General features: G+C 37.2%; 1 protein-coding gene across 1 annotated transcript in view; it reads left to right on the forward strand.

Annotated features, from left to right (window-relative positions):
* ST8SIA4 (ST8 alpha-N-acetyl-neuraminide alpha-2,8-sialyltransferase 4) overlaps positions 1-18194 on the forward strand; it is a 145257-nt gene that overhangs the window by 13480 nt on the left and 113583 nt on the right. Inside the window, exon 3 of the mRNA XM_004706596.2 lies at positions 14008-14265. Coding sequence (XP_004706653.1) covers positions 14008-14265 — 258 coding nt within the window. The remainder of the gene's footprint in view (positions 1-14007; positions 14266-18194) is intronic.

Genomic DNA, 18194 nt, shown 5'->3' on the forward strand with positions numbered 1-18194 from the left:
ATATATTTTCAGTTATACCTGCCAGTGATATGAATGAATTTTTAGTACCATTTTTATGTGCTTCTCATTAGCAGATAAAAAAGCAAACAATAAAATATTGAGTAAATATTGAATAATATATACAAAGTTGTCAGTTTCCTTCAAGGAAGGAATAATTTATGAAACTATCATTCTATGAGGTGCAAACATTTCATAAAAAATTATAATTGCCTATAAGAGACACTGAGTAGTAAGTCCTAATCAGTTTGACACCCGTAATACAAATTTTATAATGTAAAAGTGTCTCATTGTTGGCTTAGTTTTTGAAAGGTTTTTCTTTTTCTTAATTATATGGAAAACAAATCATGGAGCATTTGGGCTAATCATTGTTCCTCTTGGTTTCACCAACTTTCTAGCAACTGTGAAGAACAATATCACTTTGTGTTGTTACATGGGTTTAGGTATAACTTACAAATGTTTTAAAAATTAAAGTTTGGAATGTTCAATAAAGACACTTAAAAAACAACAACAACAGACTCACTGCCACCATGCCATCAAATCGATGCCAGCTCATAGCAACTCCATAGACCAGGGTAGAAAACCCACTGTGCTTTTCCGGGACTGCAACTATTTAAAGGAGTAGAAAGGCCTGACTTTCTCCCTCAGAGTGACTGATGGCCTTGAACTGCTGATCTTGCACTTAACAGTCCAGTGTGTAAACACTACATCACCAGAGGTGCGATAAAAGCATTACCACTAATGATTTTTAATCGTCTATAATTGAAACATGCTTGCATTTTTCTCAACCCCATCCCCCAAACCTAAAAACTAAAACACCTCCTGAAACTTAAAATGCTCTTTGACATTCCTAGAGTATTGATTATATATTTACATTAAAATATAAAATAGTCACTGAAGATAAATTGTTGTCCCCTACATTTACTGACAAATTATCTTTCTTATTAATTTCTACCCACACTCTGCTATTTTCATAAGATACTCAGAAGTGATTCATAAAAATTCATTACATATCAATACCTCCGGGAAGCTGTCTAAAAAGATAGTTCCCTGTATTAGTTCTTTGTACCTTGAAGATTCATCAAAACAGAGTTCATGCATTTTGCAGATAACTTCGCTATTAAAATAATTAACTTGACTTTAAAGATTTGATTTTATTGATAGGTCAAGTTCGATCTTTATCACTGAAAGCTAAAAAATTGATGCACTTAAGATGCGTCACCTGTTGTGAGCTAATCTGTGAATAGTGTACACAGACATTGGTTTACGTGTTCAATACTTGGCACAACATTATTTTCTATCTTTTGGTTACTTTTATGTATTTTCCTCTCACTTTTAATATGTTGAATGGAAATCCAAAGAAGCAGAAATACCAAATATGAATGTATAGATACGTATGCGTTCAGCTGCCCATCAGAAGATATTAATCATATCATTATTAGAAAAAAATATTTTCAACTCTTAGAAACATGATATACCCAAATTCTTCGATTTTCAGGCTAACTAAATTTAATTGCAAATTTATCATAGGATATGCTTATTTGTCAAAAATAATTTTGCGTCAGGTTTAGGTTTGCTGTAGAAAAAAGTCCTCGTACATTTCTGACACCATCTTCTAGTTCAATAAATTACCAGCGCTTAACCAGTACTTAAACACTCTAATGCTATTGAAAGGTTGTGGGTTCAAAGCCATTGAGCGGCTCCCTATGAGAAAGACCTTGTCGTCTGTGCCTATAAAGATTACAGCCTAGGAAACCCCGCGGGGCAGTTCTCCTGTACCACATGGAGCCACTCTGAGGTAAAATATGCTCAACAGTACTTACCCACAGCCAAAAGCTAATCTGAAATGACAAATCTTGTTACTGGTAGGATCAACATTTAAGTCCAGTACTCTCACAATGGTGGGTCAGTTCTTTATTACTCAATGCACTCCTTAGAGGATTATATTTTGTAACAAAAACTCACTATTGAGTTGATTCTGACCCATACTGACCAGATAGGGCAGTGTAGAACTGTCTCTGTGGGTTTCTAAGACTAACTGTTTATGGGAGTAGAAAGCCTCTCCTTGACGCCAACATTTTGAACCGCTGAGGTTGTGGTAAGTAGTCCAATGGGTAACTATGATGCCACCCAGACTACTTATAGTAAACAGACAAACAGACATTCAAATGAAATTCACTGCCGTCAAGTCGATTCCAGCTCACAGCCGCTCTCTAGGACCGAGCACAACTACCTCTGTTGGTTTAAGGGAACAGAAAGCCTCATCTTTTCCCCACTGAGTGGCATTGGTTTTGAGTTGCTGAGCTTGTGGTTAGCAGACCAATAAAAAGCCGCTACTCTACCAGAGCTTCTACTAAAAGAAGTGGTATGAAATGCACTTTTATGGAATAAATGACATTCTACCGGCTCTAAAATAACAAAATGGAAGAAACTTTTTTTGTTGTAAAATTTTACTAAATACTGGGCCAAATATCAGGCGAGGGTCTTTTCATTTGTTTATGGCGGTTTAGGACTTCTTATTTGTTACTAGGATATCTTTTCAATGACAAACAAGACCTTAGTTCAGAAGCCCAAAGGAAGCTAGAGCTACATAGGAAATAAGCCTCCAGCGAACTCCCTCTCGCCACAATTGAGGTAATAGGAGAAAAGTGGTTGCTGAACAGACAGCATTAGAGAGTTGATTACAGAAGATCAAAGGCATACATTTGACTTGATCAGTTAAAACGTAGCTAGAAGATCCTCCCTATCATGCACACTAGATCTAATTTTATTTTAAATTTGTCTGTATTTTTGGTTTCTGTTGTTTGGTTTGGGTTTTGTTTGTATATATTAGGCTGTATCTCAGAGGTGTTAGGTCAGTGGGGCTCACCGTCTTGAAGATGTATTATATATATTTTTTCATGTTTCGCTATACGAAACCCAGGATTGATGAACCTATAGAGCTAGCAATTAGAATAAGTGTTTGGGGGGGAAGGAAGTACAGTGTGGTGGTGGGCTGAAGGGGAGACAATGTCAAGGAGTTCATGTAGAAAAGGAATCTTTGGAAACTGATTGTGGTAGCAAATGTACAATTCTGCTGGGCATGATTGAATTATGGAATGAAATGATGTATGTGTTAAGACCCACTTAATAATATTTGTTTTTAGAAGAAGCTAGATATTATGTTCTTTTAGTGCTTGGAGGCAAGTTCCCTGAAACAAAGTTTGCATAGCTGACTTAAGTAGGTGTAGGGTAGGGGTAAGATTTCATATCTGACTTAATTTGGTGTAGTCCTGGTAGGGTTTTGGTTACACATTGGGCTGCAATACTCATGGTCAGCAGTTTGAAACCACCAGCCATTCTGGGGGTTAAAAAACGGTGCTTTCTGGTAAAGAGTTACAGTCTTGGAAACACATCAGGGCAATTCTACCCTGTCCTATAGCAATGCCGTGAGTGCGCACTGATGCCATGGCAGTGAGTTGCTTTATTGTTAATGCAACCCTTCACGTATCTTAGGCTTTTTCTATTTTTTTTATTCATTTTATTGGAGGATCTTACAACTCTTATCACAATCCATCCATCCATCCATTTTGTCAAGCACATTTGTACATTTGTTGACAGCATCATCCTCAAAACATTTGCTTTCTACTTGAGCCCTTGATATCAGCTCCTCATTTTCCCCTCTCCCTTCCCACTCCCTCATGAACCCTTTATAATTTATAAATTATTATTATTTTGTCATATCTCACAATGTCCGACGTCTCCCTTCAACCACTTTTCTGTTGTCCATTCCCCAGGGAGGGTGTTATATGTAGAACCTTGTAATCGGTTCGCCCTTTCCACCCCACCCTTCTTCCACCCTCCCAGTATCGCCACTCTCATCACTGGTCCTGAAGGGATCATCCGCTCTGGATTCCCTGTGTTTCCAGTTCCTATCTGTACCAGTGTATATCCTCTGGTCTAGCCGGATTTGTGAGGTAGAATTGGGATCATGATAGTGGGGGGTGAGGAAGCATTTAAGAACTAGAGGAAAGTTGCACGTTTCATTGTTGCTACCCTGCATCCTGACTGGCTCGTCTCCTCCCAGCGACCCTTCAGTAAGGGGGTGTCCAATTGCCTACAGATGGGCTTTGGGTTTCCACTCAGCATTCACCTTCATTTACAATGATATGATTTTTTGTTCTTTGATGCCTGATGCCTGATCCCTTCGACACCTCGTGGTCACACAGTCTGGTGTTCTTTTTCCATGTGGGCTTTGTTGCTTCTGAGCTGGATGGCCACTTATTTACCTTCAAGCCTTTAAGACACCAGATGCTATATCTTGTGATAGCCGGGCACCATCAGTTTTCTTCACCACATTTGCTTATGCACACATTTGTCTTCAGTGATCATATCGGGAAGGTGGGCACACAGTGAAATGATTTTTTGTTCTTTGATGCCTGATACTTGATCCCTTCTACACCTCATGGTCACACAGGCTGGTGTGTTTCTTCCATGTGCGCTTTGTTGTTTCTGAGCTAGATGGCTGCTTATTTACCTGCAAGCCTTTAAGACCACAGATGCTATATCTTTTGATAGCCGGGCGCCAAGACCTTTCTGCACCACATTTGCTTATGCACACATTTGTCTTCAGTTGGTTTACCTGGCAGCATAGGTGTTCTGGGGGCATTTAAGGAGTCCTGCAAGCACAGGGTGCTTTGGTGGTACATGGACTACACATAAGGTGCTAACTACTATCGCTCCAAGGGAAAAGGATGAGGCTGCCTAATGTAAAGATCTGAAGTCTTGGAAACCAAAGGAGCAGTTCTATGGTCCCACCCCACTGCCTATGAATTTGAGTCAACTCTATAGCAGTGAGCTTGCTGGCTCAGTGTTTCAGTGTTGGGCTGCTGACCTCTGTTCTGTGGTCTGAAACCACCAACTGCCTTGTGGGAGAAAGGCAAGGCTGTCTGCTTTCATAAAGATTCACAGCCTCGGAAATCCTTTGAAAGAGTTAGACTCTGTCCTAAGGAGTTGCAGTAAATTGCAGTGGATTGGGGGTTAAGGTTTATCAGTTAAATCAACATGATGTTGTTAGGTGTCTTCCAATTGCTGTCAACTCATAGCTACCTGCTGTACAACAGATGGAAATACTGTCCAAAATTGTTCTTCTTTGAGCCCGTTGTTGTAGCTATTGCATCAGTGCATTTTATCTGATAGTGACATTACTAAAAGAACATGAGAGATACACTCTTATAACTGAGAGTTTATAATTAGAAGAAAAGAGAAGACAGCCTCTGTGTTGTGTATGTTTGTTGTATGAATTAATAACCATCCATAATATTTCAACTTTTTGAAATGTGTTATAAAATGAAGCATAACATGTTAACTACTCATTGCAACACACTTATTCTTTAACCAAATATTTTATTTGCATTGATATGTTAAATTAATTTTATATGCTTGTGTTAGAATTGAACTTTCTTTTCTCTTTAAATTTGCTTGACCACCAATGCTAGAATGAACTTGTCTTTAGATATAAATCATGTATAGAACTAGTCAGTTTGAACTACTTAGTATGAAATCAGACTTTAGAATAGTGTATTTGTCTTTACTCAAGAGAATTCCAAAATGGGTTTGCTTAGAAGACAATGAAAATTCATAATTTAGGTTGTTTTTATGATGCTAATAACTTAGTTAGACTAGACTTTTAAGAATAATACCTTACAAAATCTGGCTGGACCAGAGGATATCCACTGGTACAGATAGGAATTGGAATTCAAGACAGATGACCCCCTCAGGACCTGTGGTGAGAGTGGTGATACCAGGAAGGTAGAGGGAAGGTGAGGGAGAAAGGGGGAACAGCTTACAAGAATCTACATATAATCTCTTCCCTGGGGGATGGAAGGGAGACATAGAATGGTGTAAGATATGACAAAATAATAATAATTTATAAATTATCAAGGGCTCCGGGGGAAGGGGGGAGCACGGAGGTAGGGGTAAAAATGAGGAGCTGATACCCAGGGCTCAAGTAGAAAGCAAATGTTTTGAGAATGATGATGGCAACAAATGTACAAAAGTGCTTGACACAATGGATGGATGTATGGATTGTGGTAAGAGTTGTACAAGCCCCCAATAAAATGATTAACAAAAATAGAAACCAGGATTGAAAATAATATCCTTTAGAAAAATTGTTATTTAAAAATTGTTTTGCCTATTGATTTTTTAAGTGGAGTCTGAAGAGCTAATCTTCAAGTATTTCTGTTCAGGATTGGCATAGCAAACACTTTCTTGCAACTAAGTATTTTCCAATGCTTAATTATTAAGCAGCAGGTCTGAGAAGACTTAAGGGTGCTATTGGGTGAACATTGGACTGTTAACCTTCAGATCAGTAGAGAAAGATGACAGGCTACCTGCTCCTGAAAAGGTTTACTGCATTGAAACCCTATATAATATTACTATGAGTTAAAATAATTTTGTTGTTGTTGTTGTCATAGTCATTTAAACCTTTTGTGTTATTTCATGTTCAGATCTGTCTTCTTATACTCATCTCATTGACTTCCATCATAGTTTGCTGATCTCTCTCTTCAAGAATATCGCCTTCTCTTGTATTCAAATTAGTCATTTATTGTCCCTCCTCACCACTCCCAGTAACTGTAAAAGAATGTTTTTTGTGTATGAAAATGTTTTGTTGACTTTTTATAATAGTAATCTCATACAAATATGTCCTTTGTGATTGTCTTACTTTATTCAGCATGGTAGCCTCCAGGTTAATCCACATTCTCAGTGTGTTGTAGATGAATAACTATTCTTCAGCATGGCATAGTGTTTCCTTGTATGTATCAAAGTTTGTTTATGCATTCTTAAGTTGGTGAGCTTTTACAGAGTTCTCATCTTTTTTTTTGCTATGCAGATGGGTGTATATATCTATTTGTATCATGGCTTCTATTTCTCTAGAATATATACAGCACAGTACAATTGCTGGATCCTATGGTATTCCTAATTTCAACATTTTATGCCAGCAGTGGATGAGAGTGCTCATGGGTAATACGAGCCATGGTGGGGTAGTGGTTTCAAAGGGGGCTGCCAACTGCAAAGTCAGCAGTTCAAAACCACCAGCTTCAGAAGAAAAATGGGGGTTTCTACTCCCGTACCAAGTTATAATCTCAGACACCCGCAGGGGCCGTTCACCCCTGTCCTGTGGTGTTACTGAGAGTCTGTGTGGACTGAATGGCAGTGAGTGTGTTTTTTCCTGCCTGACATTTGAGAACACTCCTTCAGTTGGAGGACGGAATGTCTTCTTTGGTGAAGTCTCTGCTTATGTCTCCTGTACACATTTTAAGCTGGATTGTTTGTCTTTCTGCAATTGGCAGTGTAGACGTTTTCTATATATTTTAGAGATTAGTCACGTGCCATATATATTGGTGCCAATTTTTCCCCCTTGTCTTGTGTTTTTTTGTTTGTTTTGTTTTGTTATTGGGCTGAAACTTTGATGTACCTAATGGTTAGAGTCTCCTAGTCATTTAGTTTGGCTTCTACTTATATTATTGTGACTTTGTTTTTTAGTAAAACAAGAATTTTCTTCTCAGTTTTTATTATGTGACATTTTTGTCTGTTCTTCATAATGCTATTTCTATACCAAGTTAATATTTGTAAACAATAGTCAGAAATATCTGTTCTCATGGCATTCCAAAAGACTGTGTATAACAAATCAATTTGTTACTGTTTTATTATAATATATTTACAATAGCTTTATCATAGATTTGCCATAGTGCTCCCTAGCATTCATTCAGAAGTCACTATCTAAGGTTTACAACAATTGATTTCTTATTTGCTTCTCAGCTTATGTTGTATTCTGCCTGAAGGTTTGACACATAAAATACTTTCTGATGGGGTCAGCAATGTAACTTGATTAATTTTAATTGCCACAGTGCATGAGCGTTTTGTTGACCAGAACCTTCAGAGAAGAGAGCTGCACCTGGTGCTAGCTTAGCTGTATTTCACAGTGTGCAAGTGAAAACAATGCTTAGTAGCATAATTCTCCAGGACTTTGTAGTTACTATTTCAAGTGATGAGTGGTGCTGAAAGGGAAGTTTTAATTTAAAATTTAATTGAAAAGTTTCTGTATTGCATCTATTTTTGTCAGTTCAACTGTCTCAACCAACCTTTCAGTTTGAGGCAACATTGCCTAGCCAAAAATAATTGCTATGACTAGGATTTTTGGTCTCACTGAGAGTGAAACATAATTTTAGTTTTTTTCAGTTGTCTTTATCATTAAAGCAGTTGCTGAGTTTAGGTGTTTGCTTAGTTCATGGAGTTTCAAAAGGTAGATTATTTTCTGAAAATAACAGTTCAAAGATCTGTGGAGTTTTGCTTTGGTTCTTTTAAGTCCTGCACACACACACACAAACACAACCTTCCATTTTGAATATCTAGTAATAACTTGACCACACACCACACACGGCAAACAAAAAACAACAAAGTCACAAACTTGTGCTTGTACCAATTGCATATTAAAGATTAGTTTTGTTGATTCATGTTAGGTTTAGAACCCAGGACTTCAATTGAATTTTATTCTGTTCCTCTCTCTCTTGTGAAGTAATTTCTTTTAACCTGCTGTTTTCATTCATATCAATTATCTTCTGAGCACATGGTGATACAGTGTCATTTCAGTTTCATGCAGCTACAATAGTTTTTCCAATGGCATTAAGCTAAGTTTATTTAAGCGCTAATTTGTATTTTTCATAGATATTCCATCTGAACACAACTAGCCTTGACAAACCCACAGAGCGTTTTAATAGTTCATTACATCGCTTGTCTAAAAATGCTCATAACTTCCTAGAGGGAAATAAAACAAAAACAAAAAACTCAAACCTCCCTTTACTGTTTCCAAAGAATATTAAGTCACAATATGACTGATTCATAATAATTATTTAAAATCTTCTGGCAATCTGCACCAGGAATCATAGCTCAGATAGTTTTCCATGCATAGATTTCAGCCCTAAAATGGAAACTGCAAGTTTGGCTCAATATAAAAAAGAGAACACACTGAAGTCAGGCAAGGTTTCTTCTTTATCAGTTTCAAAAGGGAAAATCTATACGCAGTTGTTCTGTTTCACCTAATAACTTTTTACATATTTATATTTTGATTAGTCTACGTAACTTTCTAATTTTTCTTCTTTTTTGCAAAGGAAATTTACTGTGTTTTACCTAGTACACTTTACGGTATTATCCCTTACTGAACACTGCTGAGCCTCTGTCACATCACTGGAAGACCATCTAGACTGATATCATCTGCACTTAATAGTCCTATTAATCATTATTTTTTACCTTTTAGATGATATGACATCTTTTAACACTCTTATAAATGCTTATAGATCCCTTTTTATTATTGATTTTCCCTAAATTCTAATACTTGGGAATTTAAGACATTCTTTAATATATTATGCTGCTAATTTTCTCTAAAACAGCAAAGATACTGTTATTGGAAATCCCCATCTATTATCAGTTGACAAGTATTTATGACAACTTTCTGACTCATACAAGGGATTTTCCCTTTTTGAATTTTCAAGCCAAAGAGAAGAAAATGTTCTAAAATTGATTGTGGTAATGATTGTACAACTATTCTTGAGATGTTTGAATTATTGAATTGTATGTTATATGGATAATGTGCTAATAAAAAAAAAAATTTAAGTCTTTTTCCAAACCAGGACCCCTAATCTATGCATTTCAAGTTTGTACCATGCCACTACTTGAAAATGCACATCTTCAAACACACCTAAATTATGTTCATAGGAAATAACACCAGCAAATTTAGGGAGATGACCACATTTGTGAAGTCTTTATTTCAGACCCAGACCCATCATTGTCCCAGGAAATCAAAATTTTGGTTTAAATGCAGGTGTCAGACATTACTTAGTTTTCACCCGCCAGCCCCACAGAAAATAGTAGTTAACTATTTGAAAAGATTCTGTATATCATTACTCTTAGTGTTAGCTGTTCACATGAGAAAACCATTAAATGTTTGATAAAATGAAAGATTTATCAAATTTCTGCACTATAGATATCCTCTGTTTCTGATTTCATAGATAATTATCTTCTTATATTGTCTGTCTTATGTTACCATTCACTACCATGCTCCCTGATAGTATTTCTATCTGCTTTTGTGATTTTCTTTGCTAGTTCTTTGTACAGATTTTCTCTAATGTAAATTCCATTTCTCCTCAACTTAATATTTTCAATAATTGAGGCAAAAAGCAGTAAGGGTATTATTTTATCAGAGAGCTCTCGAGCATGTGTGTTGTGTATACAATGTGGCAAAATCAGGTTTACAGCTTACCTTTCTAATTAGATCACACACTGAACTGTTACCTGTAGAGGAATAACAAGCAAGCAAAGCCAAACAATAAAACAGAGAGACAGGAATTAATTATCTTATAGACTTATTTGATAGTAGTGGTGCTGGCCTATAAATGTAAATTGAAGAATTATTCTTCTAGTGGAGTGGCCAGTCATATAGCACAAGATTGTGGTGGGTAAAATATAATATTCTATCGCAAATATTATAATACTGATACTTTTTGAGTCCCTGATGGCTCTGTAGGTGTTTACTGCAAGGGGCAGCTGCCTGCTCTGGTAAAGGTTCACTACCTCTAAAGCTATTTTGAGTTGTTATGAGTCAGAATAGATTTGATGGCAGTCAGGGGAAAATCACTGGGGTGGGGGGAGGGGGAGGTTTTACCTCGAGGCAAAAATCACTAGTGTTCTAATAATGACACCTTTTTAGTGCTTCTAAATTATGTTTACAATAAGGACACTTAAACATCCACCTTTCAATTTAGATTAGAATGTCTGAGATGACTTCTTATGACTACATGCTTGTATATATTTGTGTAAAACAATTCCAGATTTTATGAGCCAGGTTCATGGTTTCATTAGCAATATAATTCTCTCAAAAACTCATTAGATGTTTCCCCTCCTACGACCCCCAATGGGAGGTTGCTTCTCCCAGTTTACTCACCAACTGAAATGTAATTGTCTCCCAAGACATACATGCCCCTCTCTCTGCATCCTGCCTCATCACTCTGATGTCTGTCGGTTTGGTGTGACCTTAGCACAGTGTTGTCTCCTCCCATACTAAAATCTGACCTCAGCTGAGATGAGGTCTCCTATGTTTAAATGGTTTTTAAGATGTACGTATATAGGGATGATCTATGGCTCAAGGATGCGAGGTAGGCCCTCTACCTCATTGTTTGGGAGAACAGTTTAGATGATTACATCCTCTGATAACAGAAACCTGCCTTTGGCTTGACGTTTAACTTTAGTGCACTCATACAGTATTTGTCTTTTGTGATTGACTAACTTCATCAGCAAAACGGTTTCCAGGCCTATTCATGTCATGAGATGCTTCATGGTTTCATCAGTTTTTTTTAAGGATGCATAGTATTCCATTGTGTGTATGTACCAGTGTTTTTATTCATTCTTCTACTGATGGGCATTTTGACTGGTCATAGCTTCTTGCCATATGTGAACTGTGTTGCAATGAGCACGGAATATGTGTGTTCTGCCGTCTCTTATTTATTTTGGGTGTGTGCCCCGTGGATGTCTTGCTGGGTCATGTAGTATTTCTATTCCCAGTTGTTTTAGGTGGTGCCATATCACTTTCCACATGGTTGTACATATTCACAAGCTCACAAACAGTGTACAAGATTTCCAATGTCTTCACACCCTCTCAAGCATTTGTTGGTCTCTGTTTTTGTTTTGTTGTTTTCCCCAAACAATCCCCTATGGCATAGTGCTTATGCATTGGACTGGAATTGGCAAGGTCCACCAACTGCTCCCTGGGAGAAAGAGTGGGTATTTCATTTCCATAAACAGTTTTTGTCTCAGAAACTCACAGGGGCAGTTCTGTCCTATGCTTCAGGGTGGCTATGAGCGGACATCAACCCAGTGGCACTGAGGGTGGGTTTTCTTGTGTGTGTCTGAGAGAGGCGGGGGTGTGGTCTGCTGTTTTAATTTGCATCTCCCAGATGGCTAGTGATGATGAGCATTTCCTCATGTCTATTAGTCATTCACGTGAGTATCATCCTTTGTGAATTGTCTATTCAAGTCCTTTGCTCAACTGTTAGATTATCTGTTGTTGTTGTTTTCCTTTTTGAGGTGTTGCAAAATTCTATAGATTTTAGTAATTAGTCCCTTATCTGTTATGTCACTACTAAATATTTCCCCCCAATTTTCCTCCATGAAATCTTTTAATGAAGTTTTTGATATGCATATGGGTTTTATTTTTAATAACTCCAAGTCATCTTTTCCGTCTTCCAACGTGTGTGCTTCCTTTATTATATTTAATAGTCTGTGGTTGCTCTGCAAAATAGACAAACAATCAAACAAACGTATTAGGCTTCTTGGCCATTATCTTTTCGATAGTTGCACTTCATCCTATTCAACTATTCCTTCTGAACACACTTCTTAAGTCTTCTAATTCCTCTAATTATTCCAGGACATCCATAAGTCATTTCCAACTATACATTTGGATGGTAAAGCAACTTCCTATTTGATGCTAAAATATTACATTTGACAGATATATCTCTTGCTAATTGGGGTACATCTGGAATGTCCAAATTGCTAGATTCTCACACAGTTTAGATTGCAGGTCATTTCCAGAGATGTATTCCCTTCCATCTCTGCTGGAAACTTGGCTATTACATGCCTGACTTCATCTCTTTTAATGCCTTGCTAAAACAGCAACCACTATAACCCAGCATACAAACACTTTGCAACCACTTCTCCAAAGGGAACTCGTTTATTCGCTACAGGGGACAGGTCCTAAAATGTTGCATTCAACAACTTTTTCAGGTGTCTTCCTGTAATATAATATAATATTATTATTATGTTAAAGGGCATTAGCTTTCATGCCACCTATGTCTCTTCTCTCATTTTCCATCGTGTAACAATTTAGTAGATGACATATTTTTGCTTTTCGTTGTTTGTGTAGCATTTCACATCTGTTATCAAGTTTTATAAGATATGAGATACGCAAAACAAGAGTACTTAAAATAGAGTGTCTCAAGCAAATGTATTTCTCTTCCACACCGTCCCGATCCACTTACATTGCCATTGAAGAAAACAAACGGAAAGGATCAAACAGCCAGAGAGAAATGTAAAGGTCCTCGATGAGAAGCCAAGTGCCAAAATAAAACTAAGAACACTCAAATTCTAAAGACAAGAGAAGAAAAGACAGAAGGAATAATTACCCCTCTCTGCCATACTTAGTGTAGTAAATCTTTTCTTCAAATCTCCTTGTTTGTTAAGCTTGAAGGATACTTTTCATATGCACTTAGGGGGCTGTACTTTTTATGCTTCACATATCCATAGTGTATATATATATAATATACAGATTGCTTTAGGTGGGTTTATTAGCAATTTTAATCCTCTTAATGGAGATGAACAAACCCTGGTGTTACAGTGGGTTAAGTAAACCCACCAGCTACGTTGTGAATGTGCGATGAAATAATCCGTCTCCTTAAATATTTCCAGCGCCAGAAGCCCTATGGGTCAGTTCTCCTCTGTTGTTTAGGGTTGCTGTGAATCAGAGTCAACTCGATGGTCGAGGAGCTGACACGACTTAAGCTAACCAACTACAAGTTATCTTAATGACGTGGCATTAAAATAAGCAGATGGCTGAAAAATAAACAAACTGGTGTCATTAAAGCTTGCAGAATATTTGCTCATATAAAGGCAACTTTTAGCAACTGCATTTAATATATTAAACTGATTTCACCCTATATGTGCTAGATGATGTGTTCTTTCGTGCTTTAAAAATAGGTATTTATTCTATATCTGCTTATAAAATCATTAACAAACCCTGTGTAAATGATTCTAAAAATGCATGGCATTCCCCATGATGTCTACTAAATTCCTGGTTAAAATATCAGGTAATTATAGTTTAAAACTTGTGGTTTACCTATTTATATTTCATCATGTCTTCCTTTATAAATGCCATCACCACTTCTAGGGCATGTTGGCATTAATGTGCTCGTTTTCCACATGCAGGAAGAACATACTTCGTTTCCTAGATGCCGAAAGAGATGTCTCCGTGGTCAAGAGCAGTTTTAAGCCTGGTGATGTCATACACTATGTGCTCGACAGGCGTCGGACACTAAATATTTCCCATGATCTGCATAGCCTCCTACCTGAAGTTTCACCAATGAAAAATCGCAGATTTAAGACCTGTGCAGTTGTTGGAAATTCTGGTATTCTTCTAGATAGCGAATGTGGAAAGGAGATTGACAGTCACAATTTTGTAATAAGGTGAGCTTTCCTCTGTTCCTAGAAATCCCGATTTCTTCTAAGATGCTTTATTTTTGAGTAGAAAACTGGAAGAAATATTTAAATTTAACATTAATACCAATATTATTGAGGTGAAGGACATTTTAAGCTATGATAACATATTCTTGTGTATTATCCAAGTTTGCATTTATCCTAGAAGAGAAAGTTTTATAATAATTTTAATACTGTAAGAAAAGGTGAATATGTGTTAATGATAAGATCCTTACAAATTGTATGTACGTGTGTGTTGTCTTTTACAGACCAAATGGCAATGTGATTAGATATGCTACTTAAGCAGAAAAATATTAATATTTCTCCTTTATATTTATTAGTTTGGTGTGACTTTATGTGTTGTATATAGATTATGACTATCACCATATCAGATTATTCTATATGAAGTTTAAGTTTACTTTTTATTGAAAATTAATTATCAAACTCAATAGACTAATAGCAAGTTTATATTTGATATGTTGAACTAAATTGACTTTATTATTCCATATACATGGTATTAGAGTATGCTAGTATATGTTGATGTTTTTGCATTTTCTCTTGCAATTTAGCAAAGAGGTTTGTTGTTCATTGATAGTTGAGAGCTGTTGGATGAGATATGTGTTTGGTTTACTTTTGATGAAATGAAAAGGACCTAATAATAGCCCACGAGAAAGAGATCATATCATACACATTAGATGTTTTAAATTTCAAGTTCTTGTACCTATTACAGTATAACTTTTTCTTTGGAATGGAGAAAACATATATATTAAATTTTGATCTAATGTGCATTAAAAATAGATAGGAAACTAATTTTAGTTGCATTGGCAAATACGGGAAGTCCCCTGAAGATCTGATGGTTCACGTCATAAGCAATTATGCGTAGATCTCAAAGGAAATAACTTTGAAATCAGATAAAATATTATAGTTAAGGATTACCGGTAGTCACAAGTAGGTAACTAGTTTTATAAAATAATAAAAAATCAAAAGTTGACTGCCATCGAGTTGATTCTGACACAGAGAGTCTCTATACAGACTTTCTGAGGCTGAACATCTTTATAGGGAGCACATGGCTTCATCCCTCTCCCTAGGGAAGCTAGTAGTTTGGGACCACTGGCTTTGTGGTTGGCAGCCCCACACCCAGCCAACAGGGCCGCATTGTTCTTTAGAAACCATGAAAATTCCCAATACAATGCCATCGGGGTTACTGTTGTTGTTAGGTGCAATCCGGTCAATTCCTGTTCATAGCGCCCCTATGCAAAACAGGACAAAACATGACCTGGTCCTGTGCCGTTCTCACAATTGTGTTTATGCCTGAAACCATTACTTGAGCCACTGTGGCATGCCTTCGTGTCAAGGGCCTTCCACTTTCTCAACTTCACCACGCGGGCTGTCTTCTTCCAGGGACAGATCTCTCCTTCAGCACCACTGGTCCTTGCTCATACGCGACCTCTCAAAATGGTGCATGCTGACCAGTTCTTTTTGGTACAAGGACTCTACATATTCTTTCCATCGTTTATTGATGCTTCCTTCATTATTGAATATTTTTCCCATAGAATTTTTCAATATTGTAATTCAAGTGGAACTTTTCTCAGTCTCAGATATCCTGAGCATGTGTGCCCTTTTTGGTTTTCCAACTCTAGGTCTCTGCACATTTCTTTATAATATTTGACATTTTCTCTACTCAAGCTGCGCTTTGAGATTTTCTGTTCAGGTCTTTTACTGTATCACTTCTTCCATTTGCAGCAGCTGCTCTTCAAACAAGAGCACGGTTCAGATTCTCTTCTGACATCCACTTAGAACTTTCCTCCCTCCTCCCCCGCTCTGTATTTTTTAAAAATCATTTTATTGGGGGCTCATACAATTCTTATCACAATCCATACATCCATCCATTGTGTCAAGCACATATATACATTTGTTGCCATCATCATTCTCAAAACATTTGCCTTCTACTTTAGCCCTTAATATCGGCTGCTCATTTTCCCCCTCCCTTCCCACTCCCCCATCCTTCATGAACCCTTCATAATTCATAAATTATTATTGTTTTGTCGTATGTTACATTGTCCGATGTCTCCCCCGCCCTCTTCTCTGCTGTCCATCCCACAGGGAGGAGGCTATATGTAGTTCTTATAATCGGTTCCCCCTTTCTACCCCACATTCCCTCCACCCTCCAGGCATCGCCACTCTCACCACTGGTCCTGAAGAAGTTATCTGTCCTGGATTCCCTGTGTTTCCAGTTGCTGTCTGTACCAATGCATATCCTCTGCTCTAGCCAGATTTGTAAGGTAGAATTGGGATCATGATAGTGGGGGGGAGGAAGCATTTAAGAACTAGAGGAAAGTTATATGTTTCATCATTGCTACACTGCACCCTGACTGGCTCACCTCCTCCCCACAACCCTTCAGTAAGGGGGTGTCCAGTTGCCTACTGATGGGCTTTGAATCTCCACTCTGCACTCACCCACATTTACAATCATGATTTTTTGTTCTTTGATACTTGATACCTGATTCCTTTGACAGCTCGTGGTCACACAGGCTGGTGCCCTGTATTTTTAATGACCTTTTCCTTTCTTCATGTATTAATGTTTTTGTTCTAATCCCATTGCTCCCGAGGTCTTCTGTTATTACTATTTAATGCCTCTAATCTGTTCTTGAGATGTTCTTAAAATTCAGGTATGACATACTCAAGGTCATATTTTGACTCTCACGGACTTATTTTATTATCTACAATTTCAGCCATAACTTGCACATGAGCAATTGGTAATCTTTCCACAGGCAACCCCTGGCCTGATATTGAGCTTCTGTTACTGAGCTTCTCCATGGTCTGTTCCCTCAGATGTAGTTAATTTGATTTATTTGTATTTTATCTGAAGAAGTCCACGTGTGTAGTTAACTTTTGTGTTGCTGAAAAGGGTGTTTGTGATGAAGAAATCATTGGTCTTGAAAAATTCAATCATGGAATCTTGGCTTCATTTTTAGCATGAAGGTCATATTTTTCTCCTTCCTCTTTGTTTCCAACTTTTGTATTCCAAATGCCAATTATTCATCTTGATTACATATTTGATCAATTTAAGACTCAACACAATTGTAGAATTCTTCAATATCTGTATCACTAGCTTTAGTGATTGATACATAAATTTGAATAGTAATATTTGTGTTGATTGACTTTTCTTGTATGAAAATAGACATTACCAAGATCTTGAAATGTTCTTTTTGAAAATGAAAGCACACCATTCCTCTCGATTGTGTCACTCCCAGCATAGTGAACCGTATGAAATTCTGATTCTGAATGGCCAACACCTGTCCAATTCATCTCACTAATAGCTGGTTTTTAATTTATGGATTATCTATAATTCACTAGGTTATGGATCTTTATGCATTCCATTTTATTTTTGAAGACTTCCAATTTTCACAGGTTCACAATTCATTCATTCCATGTTCTAATTATTAGTTGATGTTTCCAGCTGTTTCTTCTCATGTTGAGTCTTGCTCTTAAGCAAAATAAAGTTTCCAGTGCTTTACTCCCTTAGACTTATTGTATCCAGGTCACTATGGTCAACTCCACGTTGCAAGGCAGCTCTACCTCAGGTGTATTTTGCGGGTCTTTAGACTTCAGGGGCCCATCTTCTGACTTTATCTCTGACATTGTTCTGCTTCTACTCATTAGGTTTTCAGTAACTGACTGTTACCTTGCTACCCATAGAATTCTTAGAGGCTAATCCCTCTGAAATTGAGAGGCTCTCCCTTCTTTGTAGTCTATTTTTAGTTTGGAAGCTCTAATGAAACCGGTTCACTTTGGGTGACCCTGCTGGTATTTAAAATATCAATGACATAGCTTTCAGCATCACAGCAACATACAAGGGACCATAATAGAACAAAGTGTCAGACTAGTGCTGGATTTTAAGCTTACTTACTTACTTACTT

Source organism: Echinops telfairi, unplaced genomic scaffold (genome assembly GCF_000313985.2).
Source record: "Echinops telfairi isolate 266 unplaced genomic scaffold, ASM31398v2 ScPeMD7_7469;HRSCAF=8507_1, whole genome shotgun sequence".
NCBI lineage: Eukaryota > Metazoa > Chordata > Mammalia > Afrosoricida > Tenrecidae > Echinops > Echinops telfairi.